This window comes from Ananas comosus, linkage group 2 (genome assembly GCF_001540865.1).
Source record: "Ananas comosus cultivar F153 linkage group 2, ASM154086v1, whole genome shotgun sequence".
NCBI lineage: Eukaryota > Viridiplantae > Streptophyta > Magnoliopsida > Poales > Bromeliaceae > Ananas > Ananas comosus.
Genome location: NC_033622.1, coordinates 10,116,465 through 10,134,260, shown reverse-complemented (window position 1 = coordinate 10,134,260; position 17,796 = coordinate 10,116,465). Strand labels below are relative to the sequence as shown.

Below are 17,796 nucleotides of genomic sequence, written 5' to 3'. Positions count from 1 at the left end.
CAACTGCTGCAGTTGGAACTACAACCAATTTGGATGTAGTTCCAACTGCAGCATTTGGACCTTCTTGTAGTTGGAACTGCAGCAGTTGGACTCAACTACACTAAACCAAACATAGGAATTGAGGTTGCATGCGTTTGCAACTGCACCGTAGTTGCAAATGCGTGCAACCAAACAACCCCTTAATTTTGCAAACTCGAGCTGTAAGAAATATACAACCAATTCACTTAAACTGTACAGATACACCGGCCACAGATCTCGAATATTGTAACTCGATTCAACCAGCCTTACACCACTTCGAACATGATTTGGCCCAATCTAGCCTCCTGCTATTTCGAATATGACTCGACCCACCACATGACAGAATAGTGGCCCCTATAAACAAATAAATGATCCTAGCGTGAGCTTGAATCTCAACAATTAAGACCTAAATTGTATAATTTATTTATTTACAGGTTAAATAGATTCCTGTCGTGGTGGTTTGCTCCATCGCGATCAAATCGAATTATATGTGACGTCGCGAATTAGCTAACTATTCTGCTGCTACTCAGTTGGATATGGAACAACAACAAACAAGATGGGGGAAGTACTGTTCTGCAAAATATGTGTGGTGAAGAAGCCCGCAGATACTTCCTAGACCCCAGAACCCCCGTAAAAGTCCATACGGAACCGATTCCGGATGTTTTGGAAAGCAAATCGGGATGCAAATTATTATTATTATTATTATTATTATTATTATTATTATTATTGGTATTATTATGTTTTTTTCCCTTTTCTAAAGGGACAGTTCCCACATAATTTTGGCTCCAGCTTTCACTGCACACAAATTTTGTGGGAGCTGTACTCAAAGTTCACACTACTTTAAATTTTGTGCGGCCATAGTTGTTTTCTGGGTCCTTGTCTCGGCGCGGAGACCTCATCGTAGCATCTTTTCGTTGTGTGGCTAATGTTCCCGGAGATAAAGTTTACTAAGCAATACAAAGAATTTAACTAATCCGGGTCTACCACGTCATATGTAGACTGGACGTTCTTTTACCCCACACTCCTTGTTTTGATTGGCCGGTCTTTGAGTTGAGCGTTGGCATTACTCGATGGCTCCACCGCGATTCCGTGTGTTCACTTTTTCCGGAGATGGTTACTGGTGGAGCGGATATGTTTTCGGGGGTAAAGTTGCACAATGCACTGGTCCCCCAGTTGTGAGCTAAATTTTAGTTTTGATCCTCGAGCTTTCGCCTTTGTCCATTTTTTATCACATCATTGTTGGCGCCAATAAAATCGTTTCACGTGGTGAATCGATACACAACACAGCGAGGAGCTTCAAAGCCAAGGATAAATGACATCTGAAACAAAGGAGAATCGCAGTCATGCGATTTGGATTGGCCTATAGTGACCCGCGAAATTAGGGAAGTGGCCGATCTTGTAGATAACTAAATAACAACAGGTGGAATATAAATAAACAGATAATGCTTGGTTTTCTCCTGCGAACAAGAAGATCACTTTCAATTCCACGCATTTTCACTTGCTTTCTAGAAGTAGTTTACTTGTAATCTTTCCATTTTTCCGCATATATTCTTTTTTATAGGAGTAGTTGATAGAGTAGATTTTCTTTTGTTCTATCTTGTAAACACATGTTTGGACTTCAACAATATAAGCCTCATTCGGCTCTTCAGCCGAACCAGAAATTCCTATGCAGTCCGTAACTCGACTGATCCAACTGAATCGAATTTATTGTATTGTGTCGAACTTGGTTGGCTCGATCCCTCATCAACCGAATCGCTTGATCCGCAGTGAGCGCAAACTTTGAAGGTCATCATTCACAGTCATTTCATCTCCTCACACGTTTCTTGAAGGAGGATCTTTGACCGAGTCATCGATTGGAGAATTCGGCTCCGCAGCAATTTTTGGCACGCCCGGTGGGACATTCGTCCAGGTAAACTTGTATTTTATTTATTATAAATTATGGCTGATGATAACGCCATGAACCTTAATAATAAAGTCGTTCTCCGAAATTCTGGGAACGATCAAGCTAGTAACACCGAGGACGCAAACGTGCGTCATGTAGCCTTACCAGTGGAAGGTGAAACAAGCGGTCAATCAGACCAACAAGAGCTAAGTTTGGCTCAGACACTTGGACAAATAACTCGGGTCTTATAAGTCTTAGACCAAAATAGTCATCAGAGCACTGCTCGTCTGGATGCTGTTAGCCGCAATTACGGCTGCTAACGAGAATATTGCCCGAATTGGGCAATTACTAACTCGATATGAACAACCCATAGTAGGTTCACAAGGACCTGTGGGTACACCGGTGTTGCAAAACCCAATAACGCCGGTAAATGCACACCCTCATATTGTTCCTTTTCAAGCTGCCTACAAACCGGCGACTCTAAATATCGGTCAACAGCCAGAAGTGGCGTGGAGGTTACCTCCCCCACCACCTGTGCCAGTCTACAAACCCCAAAATATAAGGGTAAGGGCTGGGGGGCAAGCCCCCAATGTTGTTCAGGGAATAAACCTTGCCGCGCCAGCGTAGAATTTTGGAATTTCTCAAGAGCTGAATCTGGCTCAACCTCGAGCACCTGCCTTAGGGAACAATAATGAACTATATGCTCAAATAGAGAAAGCTATTCGTAATACTTTGGAGTAGGAGTTAGGCCGGCAATGCGGCCCGTATTTAGATCCCCTTATCTTGCAAATATAGATGTAGAATATTCTTATCCGACAAATTGAAAAATACCAAAATTTGATAAATTTTCTGGTGATGAAATTGAGAACATGGTCGAGCACGTGGCCCAGTTTACGGCCCAATGCAGAGAGGTTGCCGCAAACTCATTTCTCAAACTTAGATTATTTAATACTTTATTAACCAAGACAACGTTTACTTAGTATACAAGTTTACCTGCCAATTCTGTCCGAGATTGAGACGAATTGGAGAGAAAAGTTCATGAGCAGTTCTATAGATCAGAACCAGAACTATTGGTTGCTGATTTAGCTCAATTTCAACAAAAGTCGGGAGAATCAGTTGAAAAAAACTTGAACCAGTTTAAGACGGCGAGAATTCATTGTTTTGTTAGGATGCCATAATCGAAATTTGCTAAAATGACATTCAATGATTTACACTTCAAGATAAAAGATCATTTTGAAGATAAATATTTTTCGAAACTGTTCGACTTGGGGGTCCGGGTTGCTCAATATGAGCAATTAAAAAAAGACAATAATGAGGATCGGCCTAGATGGAGCCGAAATAAAGATTGGCCTAAAGGAAAAGAGAAAAATGTCTCTTTTGTTGAGGAAACCTTGGCTCAAGATGAGCCGAGCATTTCTGACGAAATAGAGAATTCGACTGATGAAGCCAAAATTTATGCAGCGGAGATGGTAAAAAAACTGTCAACTGTATAAATGCACTTTGCTCCAACCAACCAAGGCTAGTGGGCTAAAGCACGAGTAGCATCATATACATTACTCTTTTGATATAATAAAGGCCGATTTAATTTTTGATCGGTTGTTAAAAGATGGCAGAATCTAACTTCAGGAGGGACAAATGATACCCTCTAAAGAAAAATTAAAAAGAAGAAGATATTATAAGTGGCATCATTCATGAAGCCACAAGGTGAATGATTATACTACCTTCAAGAGACAAATTCAAAAAGAGATAAATGAAGGTCGGCTCATATTTGCCGATCAAGAGAATGAAAATATGGAAGTTGATCAAAATCCGTTTCACTCGCAGATTAATATGGTGGATGTAAAATGGTAAGCACCTGATAGAGAGAAGATGGGCCAGGATATCGCTAATACCAAAAGAGCATTACGGTTATGCATACGTTGCAAAGCCAAAATGACACAACATGACTGGGAGGCGATCATTCAAGAGAAGAAATTATATGGGGAATAGAAGGAGTTCATGACATTTACTGAAGAATTGGAAGACCTACCAGAAGCAGAAAATGACCCAGACGGCAGTTCGGAAGAAGATTCGAACGACTCCGAGCAAGAAGTGGAGTCTGTAAACACTACACCAAATATCATATTTAGTGGCACTTGTTTAGTGGCTTTTAGAAAAAATGCCAACAATAATAAGTTATTAGTGGCACTTTTATATAACTGCCTTTATTTAAATAATTATAAAATTTATTTTTATTTGTTTGCAAAGCTGGCAGGTCACATCAAAATTTGATAAAAAATAAACGCCAGCTAATATGTACAGGCGGGAACTTTTCGCTTCGCGCGCAAGGCAAAAAGAGAAACCCTCTTCAGAAAACCTTACGCCGCCCATCTTCAAAAAAACCCTTTTTGGTCCTTTTTGGTCTCTGCTTCAAACCCGCATGCTCACCGTTCCCTTCCCTCGCCTGCGCTTCACCGATTCTCGCATCGCTACGCAAGCGCCACCCTCTCGCCTGCGCCTCACTGTTCCTCACCGATCCTCGCATCGCTACCCAGGCGCCACCCTCTCGCCTGCGCCTCATAGTTCCTCACCGATCCTCGCATCGCTACGCATCGCCACCCTCTCGCCTGCGCCTCACCGTTCCTCACTGATCCTCGCATCGCTACGCAGGTGCCACCCTCTCGCCTGCGCCTCACAGTTCCCCCGCCCGCGTGCCCATCCTCTCCGCCTTCACCTCCTCCGCAAATTCCAACCAAAAGTGGTAAAATTATTATTATTATTATTATTATTATTTTGGAGCAGTATAAATTTTTACATATCGTCGATTAATTAATTTGTTTCACGTAGTAGGAGGGGTTCTNGATTGGGACGGTGGCTTACCGGCTTGCATTGCCACCCAAGCTGGCGGGTGTGCACAACGTATTCCACGTCTCTAATCTTCGCAAGTATGTGCATGATCCTGAGCATGTCTTGGTCTATGAGCCGCCGGAACTGCATGAAGATATGAGCTACGAGGAGTTCCCGGTGATGATTTTGGCTCGGGAGGTGCGTAGGTTGAGGAATTGAGAAATTCCCTACGTTAAGGTCCGGTGGAGCAATCATAATGATCGCGAAGCCACTTGGGAGCTCGAGGAAGATATGAAAGCGAATCATCCTCACTTATTCGAAGATTGAGCTGAGATATGGATCTAAAGTTTAAATTCTGGATGAATTTAGTATTATTGAGTTCGTTTCTAGGACGAAACTCTGTTAAGGTGGGAAGGATGTAAGGAAGTGAATTCTCGAAACCCGAGGATTAGACTTCGTTTAGAATCGACTGATTGTCGAGTGCGTAAGCTTCGGAAAGTCCGAAGATGATTAAAATGCATAAAGTGCATTAAGGAAGAGTCCGCGAGAGCAGCAGTGCAAAATTCTGCACTGGGGCAAAATTGCTCTCGGGGACCTGTCCCTGGCAGGGAGGGACCGGTCCAATCGGCTGGCTGGCGGGGATCCTTGATGCAATCGGTCTCTGGCAGGGAGGGACCGGTCCCCGAACGTTAACCCAGCGAGAAAAGTCAAAATTTGGCTAAGTCCCGAAAATACCACTCTCGGGAACCGGTCTCTCAGGCAAGGACCGGTCTCCCGGGGACCGGTCTCTCAGGCAGGGACCGGTTCCCGAACACGAAATTTCCTCTGCCCGAGAAAGAGGCTCTCGGGGACCGGTCTCCCCGACCTGGGACCGGTCCCTTTGCTGCGAAAATGCCCAGTGAGGGTTGTTTTATAGATGAAAAGTTGAGGGGCTTATTTGCAAAATGGCCTTTATGAGGGCTTGGGGGACCCTCCACACACACACACACTCCCATTTGCTCTCTCCCTCTCACACTCTCTCCCTCTCTCTCTCTCTCTCTAGAAATAGAAGAAGGAGAAGAAGAAGTAGAGGAAGAAAGGGAAGGAGAAGAAGAGAAAGAAGAAGGAGAAGTCCAAGAAGAGGAAGATGATCATCTTCTTCCTTCTCTCCCTCAAGCTAGAGCAAGCTTGGAGCTTGGTATTGAGGTAAGCCTCAACCCTTCAATGGTGGATTTTGTGAGCTAGGGTTTTGTTGCTTAGAAATGGTTCGAATGGAACCTATTGAAGCTAAGGAGATGGTTCGAGCTCGAATTTGAAGCTCGCGCCGCGGATTTCTCCATCGTTGCCAACCTAGGGCACGGATTTGGGATTTTTGGAAATGTAGGGTTTTGATCTCGTTTAACGGATCGTAAACCTAATTGCTAGGTCTATAAACGCGTTGGAGAAGACGGTTCGTCGATCCGACGAACGAGTGCGGAGTTTACGCCAAAACAAGTACTTGAGGGTTCGTTTTGCCCCGAGGAGTTGAAGCGACGTACGAGGACCGCGACGTTGAGTTTTCTAGCTTTACGGCGCTACCAAAAGGTGGGGGAGTGCCATCCCGAAGCAGTTGAACTGCTCTCTATGTCTAAGTTCTATCGTCGATCAATTACATATTGTAATATAGCATTATAGGGTGTTAAATGCAGTTGTTACATATTATTGCATGCTAGTGTTAGTTTGGTTTCGCGGATGTAGTGAATGAGAACCTAGTATGCATGAGCTGAACATGAGAGAGTTAACCCTATATGTGATGAACATGTTTATGTGAATAAGAACCTAGTGTATTGCAAACTAGTGTATTGAGAACGAGTGGCATCTAGTTAACAGCGAACACAGAACGAGTGGCATCTAGTTGATATAAAACATTAGAACCTTAGCGTAGTCGAACACTATGAGAATGAGAACTAGAATACTTTAATTCTATGTTGAGACCAACCTTAGTTGGTAGGGTGTTCCCAGTTCATGAGATTGGATCGAGCTCACATAGCCTGTCTGCGCCTGTCGTGGTAGCTCCACACAGGTAGTGCACTCCGGAGGTCGTCACTCGAGGGGGGCCATTGTAGATGCCCTTGGACCATTGTAGCTGTCCGCAGGCGGTCTCGGGGGTAAACGAGCAGTTAGCCTCCTCCCCTATGAGACTTATACACTTGAGATTGTGAGCGAGCCTCGAGTTCGCCGAGAGATTGGGTAACCGGACGAGTCACATTGTTGTTGTGCATAGTAGTTGGTTACTTAGCCTTACCGTATGACACATGCATGCATCATCCCAGATTGAGGCACCGTTAGATGTTCAGTTCATATACCTGCCTGTTTATTATAGATGCTTTCAATTCAGCAAAATATCTATCTATCTGTATATCTATCTGTGCCTGCTTAGACCTAGTGAGGGATCGGCGGAGTTGGCGGCCGAACCCACTGGGAACTATTCGTAGTTCTCATCCCACTTTGTTGCAGGTCCGAGTTCGAGTAGCCCGGGTGAGGATCGCGGCAAGGGCGTAGCGCCCTAGTGGTATTAGTAGAGGTTTACTTTCCTTTATGCATTAGTTACACCCTGTACTTGTTGAGAGTAGATGTTATATAGGGTGAGGTTTTGAGAGGATTGTACTTGTACATGACCATATTTTGGGAAAAGAGCATAAGAGTTGTAATTAAATGTATTAAGTTGAATGGATGTAATAGAATAGTTAAGTATCTCTCTTTCATTCACTTGTATGGTTGTATTACTCGTGATGCTTGCCCTCGTATTGTATAGCACTATTTGTGCTTTCGTTGTTGTTGTATGATTGTGTATGTATTCAAGTTGTTGTCCTGGGAACTTGTTGTACACAATCTCGTCGTTGAGCCTTGGGCGGACAGGGGAGGAGTTGTCCGTTCGACGGTCCGCCCGCCGTGCCCGAACCGGACCAAATAGGTATCGGCCTCGAGGCGGGGGGGGCGTGACAGGAACCGGTCCTTGCCCGAGAGACCGGACCCTTGAGGACCGGTCCTTCCCGAGAGACCGGTTCCCGAGAGCTGACCTGTAGCGCACTGGACCTTTGCAAATTGCGAGGTTCGAGTGTTAGATGTGTACTCCGAACTTTTCCACACTTGGTGGAAGGCCGTAGATGGTATTCCGGCCTAAAAGTTCGATCTCTAGAGTTTTGGCTTTGTCCTGAGAGTTTTCACTCTCGGGGACCGGTCCCTGAGATGAGAGACCGGGCCCCTCAGAGCAGTGCTGCGGCAGGACTTGAGGCAACCGGTCCCTGGCTGGGAGAGATCGGTTCCCGAGCGCGCGTTTTGCGAGAAGGGTCCGAGAGACCGGTCCTTGGTGGGGAGAGACCAGTTCCCGAACGTTGGTTTTGCGGGACGAACTGAGAGACCGGTCCCAGGTGTCGGGGAGACCGGTCCCACAGCGCGTGAGCGGCCCAGACCGGGCAGTGCACAGAGTGGATTTTTGAGGGGCTTATCAGGATTTTGTTACTTTAGAGGCTATAGAGAGCCTTTCTCCTCTCTCTTTCCCTCATTTCTCTCAACCCTTTGCACTCTAGAGAGAGAAAAAGAGGGAGAGGAAGAAGAAGAAGAAGAAGAGGAGAAGGGGGATCAAGCTTGGAGGCCTTGTAGCATCAACCCTTCTCTCTTTCTCACCCTTTGGTGGCTTGGAGCTTGCGGTTTGAGCTTGGTGGTGGACCAATCTTCAACCTAAGAGGATTTTGAACTTGGTTTCGAGCATTCTAGAGGTATGTGGTTAGTTTATTTCCTCTAGGTTTGGATTTTGTTGCTCTATGTTGATTGAAACCCTAGATTTGGATTCTAGGGTTTATTTTGGGGCTTTTTGGATTTGAGGGTTTTGAGACCTAATTGATGGGTTTGGAACCTTCCTTTAGGTTGGATTGGAAGGATTCTTGCTCCCATTTGGAGCTTGAGAGAGGATTTCCTCACCTAGGTGAGTTTTTCTCCACCTTAGCCTATGTTGCTTTTGATTGAGCTTAGGGTTGATCGTAAGATTTGTTTGACCCTTGTTCCTACATCTTTAGGGTGCTAGGAGACTAGTCGACACCTTCGTCGGAGCTTACGAAGGATTTTGGCATCATCGGTGGGTTTGGCTTCATGAACACGGGGCAAAATGGCCCCTATGTTTTCTATACTTGTCGTAAAGTATTTTTGAATGCAAATCCATGTTAAACATGATTTATGTGAATTTTAGAACACTCGAAATGCATGCTTTATGTATCATAAAATTTGCACTCTATGTAGTGGAGCTATATCACTACAACAAAATTACTTTTTAGTGGCGATTATTTTTTAAATTAGCGGCAATTACAATTGCCGCTAAAATATTTTGTGGCAATTTTAACAATTGCCGCTATTGGCAGGGTCGCTAAAAGTTTTAACGGCATTTATTCCGGCGGTTGGTAAAAATCCAAATAAATGCCGCTAAATATTATACAATAACGATTATTATAAATGCCGCTAAATAGTATGCAATAACAACTATTATAAATACCACTAAATAATATACAATAACAACTATTATAAATGCCGCTACAATTAATTATAATTGCCGCAAAAAACATACTAAATGATTGATTAATAAAGCTTATAGCGGCAATTAAATTAATATTAAAATACTTGATTAACAACTAAATACTACAATGAATTGAAATATTAAAAAATATTAGTAACCAAAAAGCATTAATAATTTGTATAACAAATAGTCTCAACTCTCAAATTACAATCTCAGAATTCAAATTAAATTTCAAACATAAGTTCTAACAAAAAATACTTGTTCAAAATGTAGCAAAAAAATAACAAACTCCGCATGGTTGGAACTCTTGCTTCCCACTTCAATTTTCGCAGCTCCAGCTGTTCTGGATCAACCAAAAAGAAGTCGTAAAATCAGTGTTCAAAATTACCAAATAAAAATCATCGTATCAAATTTCTGAAAAATATGAAAGTTAGGTTGTACATAAACACTAAAATACAAGCCCCATACGTCAAATTGAAAATAAACACTAAAATACAAGCCTGCATTATAACTTCAAATGCTAATCAGAGAACGAGATCCCCAAATCGAGCTAATAATAGATAGAGAAACAGTAAGGTCTGACCAGAAACTAATTGCCATCTGAGATACTTACGAGTCTCTTAGTTAACACATGTTTACTAACTGATTAGTAAACATCTGATTAGTAAACATGTGTTAATTAAGAGACTAACAACACAATTTCTTAACAAATCAGTTTCTTAATTACATAAACTAATTAGTAAAGTATTAGCAGTCACAAACAAGTTGAAATTGATACAGCTTATAACATCTGTCAAAACAACCAACACTAATCTAATATTAAACTAATATTCAATTAAGTTCGATCGTCGTCCCCACAAATAAATTCAAAATCAGGTTGAGATCCAATCATGAACCAAAAGCAGGCTTAGATATAGATGGTGTATGCTCAACAATAAACCTATTTTGTGAGGCAGAAAATAAGTGAGCTTGAGTAGTTTTCATTGCGTCTCTTACGTCTACAGAGAAGCAGTTTTTCTATAAAATCTATATCCAATCATTTAGTTGTCTTTCGAAATTCAAGGCATGAGCTTAAAAAATATAACTAATCATTAACTGTAACATAAACCAAGAAAGTGAATTTGGAAGTTTTAGAAATCGTAAAATGAGAGGTAAAAATGTATGAATCAATAAAAGATGCATATATGAAGCACTAGATGAAAATAAATATGTGAACCCCCTTGCCTCGGTATCTATTCAAGAATGATATTTTCATATGTACCCCTGACAGGCGTGAATGCAAATAAATATGTTTTTGCATGCACATTTGCAACTACGCAGGAGAATACATGCAAGTATCATAAAATTTCTACATTAAGGAGTCAATGATTTTACTGACTCTTTGGAACTACTTAGAATTGTATAAATGATGTGGACTCTGATACTGAAGTTGGCTCACCTTCGTAATAAGCTGACGGCCAGATTCTATTAGTACTTGAAGGCCAAGAGTTCCCATTACTGAAGCGAAAACTATAATGCCCTACAAATAAATGTTTAATGTACTCAAGTCTTTAAGAATGAAAGGAAGTGACAAAACCTAACAACTAAATCACCCAAAATTAGATCAAACATTTGAGGAACTAATGAGCAAAAGAAAATGTACCTCTACACGATGAATTCCAAGGAAAAAGAATCTATAAACTGTGCCAACCAAGATGTATCCTAAAAGAAGGCAGATAATTCCGCCTTCCCGCCGCACACTGGTATATTTCCCTCCAGCGTTGCTTCTGTTGCGGCGTGCTAGGATCAGTTCGCTCACCCCTTTGCAAGTTCTAGTTTGTTTAGATTTAGTTGTTTGATTTTTTTTTTTAATGGGTTTGGATTCATTTTTTGTATTATTTTGATGAAAATTAATGGAACTTAGCAAAAAAAAACTTCATGATTTATATTTATCGACATATTCTTCACCTCACATGTGTTTGATTTCACTGTTATTCCTTAATTTAGTGATTTTATATCATCTATTCCAAAGTAAGACAAGGTAGATCTTAACAAAGTAAGCTAATGAGAATTCTAAGAGAATAGATTTTTGCATTAGGGAAGTTGAAGTTTCAGGTAATCTATTCTAAGATTTAAATCTTCATGCAGAAGTTAGTTCGTCCCTCAAAGAAGTTGGAACAATGCAAATGTTATAGAGAAAATGCCGAATGAGGACTTCAAAATAATAACTCAACAAAGACAACACTTCAAGATCAAGAATCGTAGTTGCCTGAAAGGCCATACATATACACCTACTCTTTTTTGAGAAACTCTGTGATCATGTTCATTGTAAAACACATCATGAAAAGTAATTGATCCCTGCCATCAAATATCAAAGTGGCAATTTTAGCTTATCAAGCTGGCAATACATAAACCTGGTGAAGATGTTAATGACTTTACCAATCATATCGAGGACATGTAAAACAGAGGTTCCCTTTTACCTGATTATAGTGTACACCCCTTATCTTTGTCGGAGTACTGATTAATTCCAAGACAGATAAACCATCAGATTTTTCAAATTCTAGAAACCTAGAAGACCCATTTATTGTCTCTTCAAAGCTCCACCTTCCTGTAGCTCAGAATAGTAAGAAAACAAAATTTATTGTCAGGAGATGCTCATTTGTCCGCCACACAGGTTAAAGCATTATTTGAACAACAGGTAATGAAAGAAATTTCACATAGAGAGACTTGCCATGAAAGCTACAAGACTAGTTGGCCGATGAATTTCCCAATTGCATATAGGCTCATGCAAACTGAATAGAAAGTAACCTAGATGTGAAATAGTTTTAGATTTTAGACCATTGAGAAAACTGACAATTTCGGACTAGCGGAATTGAAGAGACCATCTCTATAAAGCATGGTAAACTGAATCAAGATGACATATTCTAGACCATAAAAAGAAAGATAAAATATTATAAGTCATAAGGACATCTGGGCACATTAATATTAAGTGAACAAGAAACTATGGTCGAGAAAATATGAAACTAGGAAAACACAATGGAAAATATCAAAATAGCTAGTAATTAGCTGAGATAGATACTGAAAGAAAAGTAAAGATATAGAAGAAAAAAAATAATTACCTAATATCTTAACAAGAAATCAGCTAGTACAAGAAGAAAAAGACTTCAACCTTTATATGTTCCTGTAATATTCCATTCAGAATAGGGACTTTGCTCACCATCCTCTTGTTTAAGGAAAGCATGCTGTGAAATGAAAACAATCAATAAGTTCAGAGAATAAGTAAACAATCAGATTCGACTTCTACTGAGAATTAAAAGTACAATATGGATACATCAAAATAAATCAGCATGCTACTAATATGATTTTTTTTTTTTTTTTTTACTTCTGAAAGTCAAAAATATACCAAACTCCTTTTTTGCATTTGAAAATTGACAAAATGCTTCATATTTTAGTCCTCCATATCCAATTAGCCGCTCAGTAAAAGAGCATCCCCAGTGAGCTTGCAGGTTTATGCAGGCCATTTAGTGCAACAGCTTGTGCAGAACCATTGCTATATGAAACTAATCAACATAATTAATGGGCCACAAAAGTAACTAATCAACATAAAAAGTCTCCATTATTTTCCATCAAGATGTTGCCAAATCAACAACATAATAGAGGGGAAAGTATTAAAGTAAGCATTAATGACAAACTAGAGCTTTTGAAACCAAATGATAAACAAATATAGCATGTATTATGTAGTTTATATATTGTCCGCAGCTAGAAGCCCTAAAAACTACAAAAACAGATAGGAAAAGTTTAGATACAGTGAACACTCTACATGAATTTTCAAGTAATGAACCAATAAGAAGATTTGTTTAATTTACAGTACAGCAGCGCAGGAAACAATCAAATCCTGAAATGTTATACAAAAAGTAGCAATATTTCAAGGATGGACCTCTTTCTCCTTCAACATCGCCGCATAATTAAAAGAAAGCGCCTTGATTTCAGCCTCAGATGCTTGAAGCTTCTGAATTTCTTCTTTGTATTTTGCAATCTGCCAGAAAAGAAAAGTATGAAACAATTCTACTATTGGTCGAGAATAATTTGTTACTGAAATTTGATAAGATGGAAGGTCCTTCAACATACTATAGCTCGACACACTAGATCAACCCTTCCAACTTTTTAACAAAGGAAACAGAAATTCAATAGTTTCAAAATTAACATTTCCGCAGAAATAACACGAGGATCAACTCAACCATTTTTAGTTTCGATTTCATTTAAGGTGTTTCACAAACGCCGCCATAAAACGAAGGCAGAGACAAAAGCAAAACCAAAACTACAAGTTGACCAATGAAGGGTATGTGCGTATATGGTTCTTGTTTCTTTAATTGACGGACTAGTTGTCTCTCTTTCAGTCATTTTACTTGGTTAATGTTCTACCTCCTTTTTACATATTTGATGAGCTATATAGTCCATCAAAAATCTTGAAAAAAATCAATAGTTAATTCAACTTTTTTAATTGCCTCATGTATTTCCATTCCCGAATAGGTTTTTGCCTCTACATTTATTTGCCCTCTAATACAAGATGATTTTATTTACATTTCAGACATGTTCTTTCCTTTCAACTAAGTTACATAAGTATCACATGCACATTCTACACTTGCATAAGTATCACATGCACATTCTACATTTGTTTCTCCTCTTCAAATGTGGGATGTTCAAAAGACAAAACTTATAAATGCCTACATTATATAGATTTTGTTATGAGTCAGTATTTATTGTTCTATTAATTTATAAGCTTTGTTGGTCTCATCGTTAGCTAATAAATGGATACCCTCAGTTAGGCGCCAAANATTTTATTTACATTTCAGACATGTTCTTTCCTTTCAACTAAGTTACATTAGTATCACATGCATATTCTACACTTGCATAAACTAACCAATACCGAGAAAACACTCACTAGGAAAAATGCTACTTTTTTATCACGGCAACAGGACTATTTTTATGCCTGAATGACCTCCATAGAACTGTGTTTTTAATGGGCCTATGTTGTACACATAATTTTATTCAGAATATCCTTTCCATCAGAATAGAGAGAAATCAGGGCAAGATCTCAACTCCATAGATGATAATTTATTCTTCTATATTTTACAACAATGGACCATCATGTCACTTCCTTGCATTCTTGAAAGACTAATCTAGCTAGTACTGTACTGTATTCATTTTGCATTTCCTCATCAGTGGGATAACCAAGAAAAGATTTGAACATATTCTCAACTCTAGGAGAAATTCTGATGGACAACTTAGGAATTAAAATGTGTAGCAATTTGAACTCTTGGTTTGAGCCATACCTGGAGCAATGTAGCCATAGGATCCCTAATTTGAATACACACACGCGCGCACACACAGACACAAAAAGAAAAAAAAAAAACCTTGCAGAGAAGCAACTTCCTAAAGAAGAAAAAAAAAACCTGCAGAAAAGCAACTTCCTATAGAAGAAAAAAAAAGTTGCAGAGAAGCATCCCTGCATTTTAGGCACTGGAATTTTCAAATTGAAGGCCGTTCAATCTGGAGGTTTGTTCATATTACTATATGCTGTTTGACTTATCAGTTCATCCATACACAAATTAATGCTACTGATATTTGTTGTCCTTGAAATCATATATTTAGGCATTACTATATAGCTTCATTTTTGTTAAAATTGCATTCAGTTTAGCTAAATGTAATTGATGGTTTGTTATTTGGATCTATTTGACAAATTGACAATCTCATATTAGTTCAAAACTTGTTGGCCAAAACATATGGACTCCCCCAGGACTAGCTTTTGAACTTCAGCATCTATTTCTTTAAAAAAGGAAAACTTAAGATCTCATTGCTTGATTGTAGAAAATTGTGCCAGAACTTGAAAGCACTAAAATCATAATCTCCTCTTTTCTCCCTATAGAATGATATAATATATTTTTCTTTTCGCCTAAAATATAAGTACGCATCTGTATATAAATATACCCACTTAATTACCAAAGTAGTGAGCCTCATCCAAAGGTCTTCTCACTGCTGTAGCACATGTAAAGGAATCCATCCTCATCTTTGTATTGTTGGTATATAGAATCCATGATGCTTGCTATTATCGAAACACATTTTTGAACGAATTATAAAACTAACTCAAGATTTCAAAAACTAGAAAATTGTGATGGCGGAATATAAAATAGAAAGGGAAATTACCTGTTTGAGGCAAAGTATCCTGAATGAAAATGAAAAGTGCTTTCCCAGAAGGAAGGTGCATCCTGCTTCTTAGAATGTGAATGAACTGCCCGACGAACATGTCGTGAGGGACCAGAAACCTGCATTCAAACATTACAACCTAAGTATTATAAAGGGGCATATACATGTATATCTCTGCATACACCTACGAGAATATACCCATATATGAAGGTTGGGAACCACCAGATTCACAGGGCCAAGTCGGTTGGAAAAAGTATTGACATACTTTCTCTTAAGTATTGACATACTTTCTCTTCTCTATCTCTGGAAGATTAGTCCTTGAAAATCTCTCAACAACAACCTTGGAAAAGACAATTACGAAAAAAAAAAAAACCTACGTCAGCATCCAATAATAGTTACTTCATTGATGCAAAAGGACACATTCAATCGAGGGATGGAAAAGATCATACAACAAAATGGCAATATCTATGCGACTCAATTCTTTAAAGAATTAAAAGTTTCTTATAATGCTAAATGAAACCATTAGTTGGGCCCAAAATAGAAATTTATGAAGCACGCACATATACGATTATATATCAGTTGCAACTGAAAGACTATTGAAATCATGCTACCTTGAGATACTTGTTCTTGCTGTAAACGACTCTCCATAAGATTTGGCCTTCCGTTCTTTTCGGTCCTTAATTTGCTTTTCAAGAGAAATTAAGGTAGGACGATGCAAAAAAAAGGGATTATAAATAGCACCAAGGAAGAAAATGATATTTACCTTATGTTGGTTAGCAGTTTCATATGTTCTTCAGGCATAACTGCTTTCACAGCATCCAAACCACATTTCCTTATCAGCAGCTCAAGAAGTAACTTGATCTAGATATAACATACAGAATGAATGCCATAGTGAGCTGGTCCTTTCCTTCCGGTTAAACAGGTTAGTTTTTTATCCTTCTTTTTAATATATAGAAGCTCATAATTTGCAGGTAATGATCGGACTGCAAATGAATTAATCTACTGAACATTATAATCTAAGCTAAATTAATGCCTATGGTAGTTTGATGAAAGATGAGTGTTAACAAACAAAGAACAATTAAGAGATGGAGACGACACATCAGATACAGAGTCAATGAAGGAAAGAAGTTTTAGCATAAAGAGCTTGCCAAGATAATCTCCAATTTCCAGCTCACCTATATAAAGCTTTTAAACAATCCTAAAGTACCTAATTAACCCAGAGGAATGCACAAATTTTAGTTGATTTGGGTCAATAAATCTTACAATAGTATCAAACTTGAAGATAAAATTTGCTTCACAAGCTTTTTTATTAGAGAACTGCATTACAATAGTATCAAACTTGAAGGTAAAATTATTTATAAATAGATAAAATTTCAAATGCAGCTTGTGAAGCAAATTTTCCTCTAGTATGCGACATGTAATGGAAAATACTTTAGGTTCCTATTGCGAAGATTTTTTTTGTTTTAGGGCCGGTTATTAACAAAGTTACTGCCTGAATTGTGACTGAGATATCAATTTAGAGTTTCAACAAATTAATCCTTAAAGTTTAACTCCGATTTCAGTTTTGCGATTCATTTCAATGTAAACGAACTCTAATATCTATCAATTTCAGTTACTATATCTTTTGGATTTTTTTTCCTTTTGATCATAACTTATAGGAATATTTAATTTGAGCCCTATTTGACTTTCATATAATGCACTAGTTAGTATGCTAATGTTTAGAAGGATTCGATATATTCCCTCTTTCTATATCCGAGTCTAATCACAACTCTCAGTCCCTGCTTGGACCTAAGGAGATGCATTAAGGTGACACACTAGACTAGCTAGAACATGCTAAAAAATTTTACACAAAAAAGCATCGAATCCATTAAATAATCCTCAAAATAGTTGGAAAATCTGCAATTAATTCAGAAAATCTCAGACCTAAGACCACTTTGGATTAGATGATGTTCAGCTGCCATAGCGGTTGATGGTTCATGATCTTCCGGAATAAGTTTTCATCGATCTAAGGAAGCAAACAATAATTCGAGCACAAAATTAAGTAGAAACGATTGGATTGTAACACTAATTGCTGAATTGAAACCGATTTCGAGTTCGATTGAGAGATTAGGGAGATGAACCTAGTGGCCACACTTGATGAAATTCATGGCGACGAGCTCTTGCATCCCCTTGTTCCGCATTAGCTTCGCCGCGCCGAAGTTGCTTGATCCCATGTCTCTCACCACCTTTTACTTGTCCACGGTGAATAATCTAGGTATCGATCGAGAGTTCGAAGGATTTGGGAGCTAGATTTGTTAGATTCCGACTCTCATGGTTAGGGTTTCAAAGGAAATCGTAGGAGATTTAGGGGAGTGGAGAGGAG

The 17,796-nt window shown here is 39.1% G+C and overlaps 1 protein-coding gene across 1 annotated transcript; it reads right to left on the bottom strand.

Annotated features, from left to right (window-relative positions):
* Positions 9,469-15,873, bottom strand: LOC109726332. Its single transcript, XM_020255872.1, has 8 exons — positions 15,633-15,873; positions 15,435-15,553; positions 15,231-15,333; positions 13,168-13,266; positions 12,400-12,472; positions 11,711-11,838; positions 10,690-10,770; positions 9,469-9,594 (listed from the first exon to the last, which is right to left on the bottom strand). The coding sequence occupies exons 3-8, from the start codon at positions 15,246-15,248 to the stop codon at positions 9,571-9,573; spliced, it is 423 nt and encodes a 140-aa protein (XP_020111461.1). The 5' UTR covers positions 15,249-15,333; positions 15,435-15,553; positions 15,633-15,873; the 3' UTR covers positions 9,469-9,570.

What these genes read in the sequence shown, in the direction of transcription:
- LOC109726332 (XM_020255872.1), bottom strand. An exon ending in TATTACAGGAACATATAAAG is followed by an intron (nt 11,839 to 12,399) that starts GTTGAAGTCTTT and finishes TCTGAGCTACAG; the next exon opens with GAAGGTGGAGCTTTGAAGAG. An exon ending in GCCGTCAGCTTATTACGAAG is followed by an intron (nt 9,595 to 10,689) that starts GTGAGCCAACTT and finishes TGGTTGATCCAG; the next exon opens with AACAGCTGGAGCTGCGAAAA.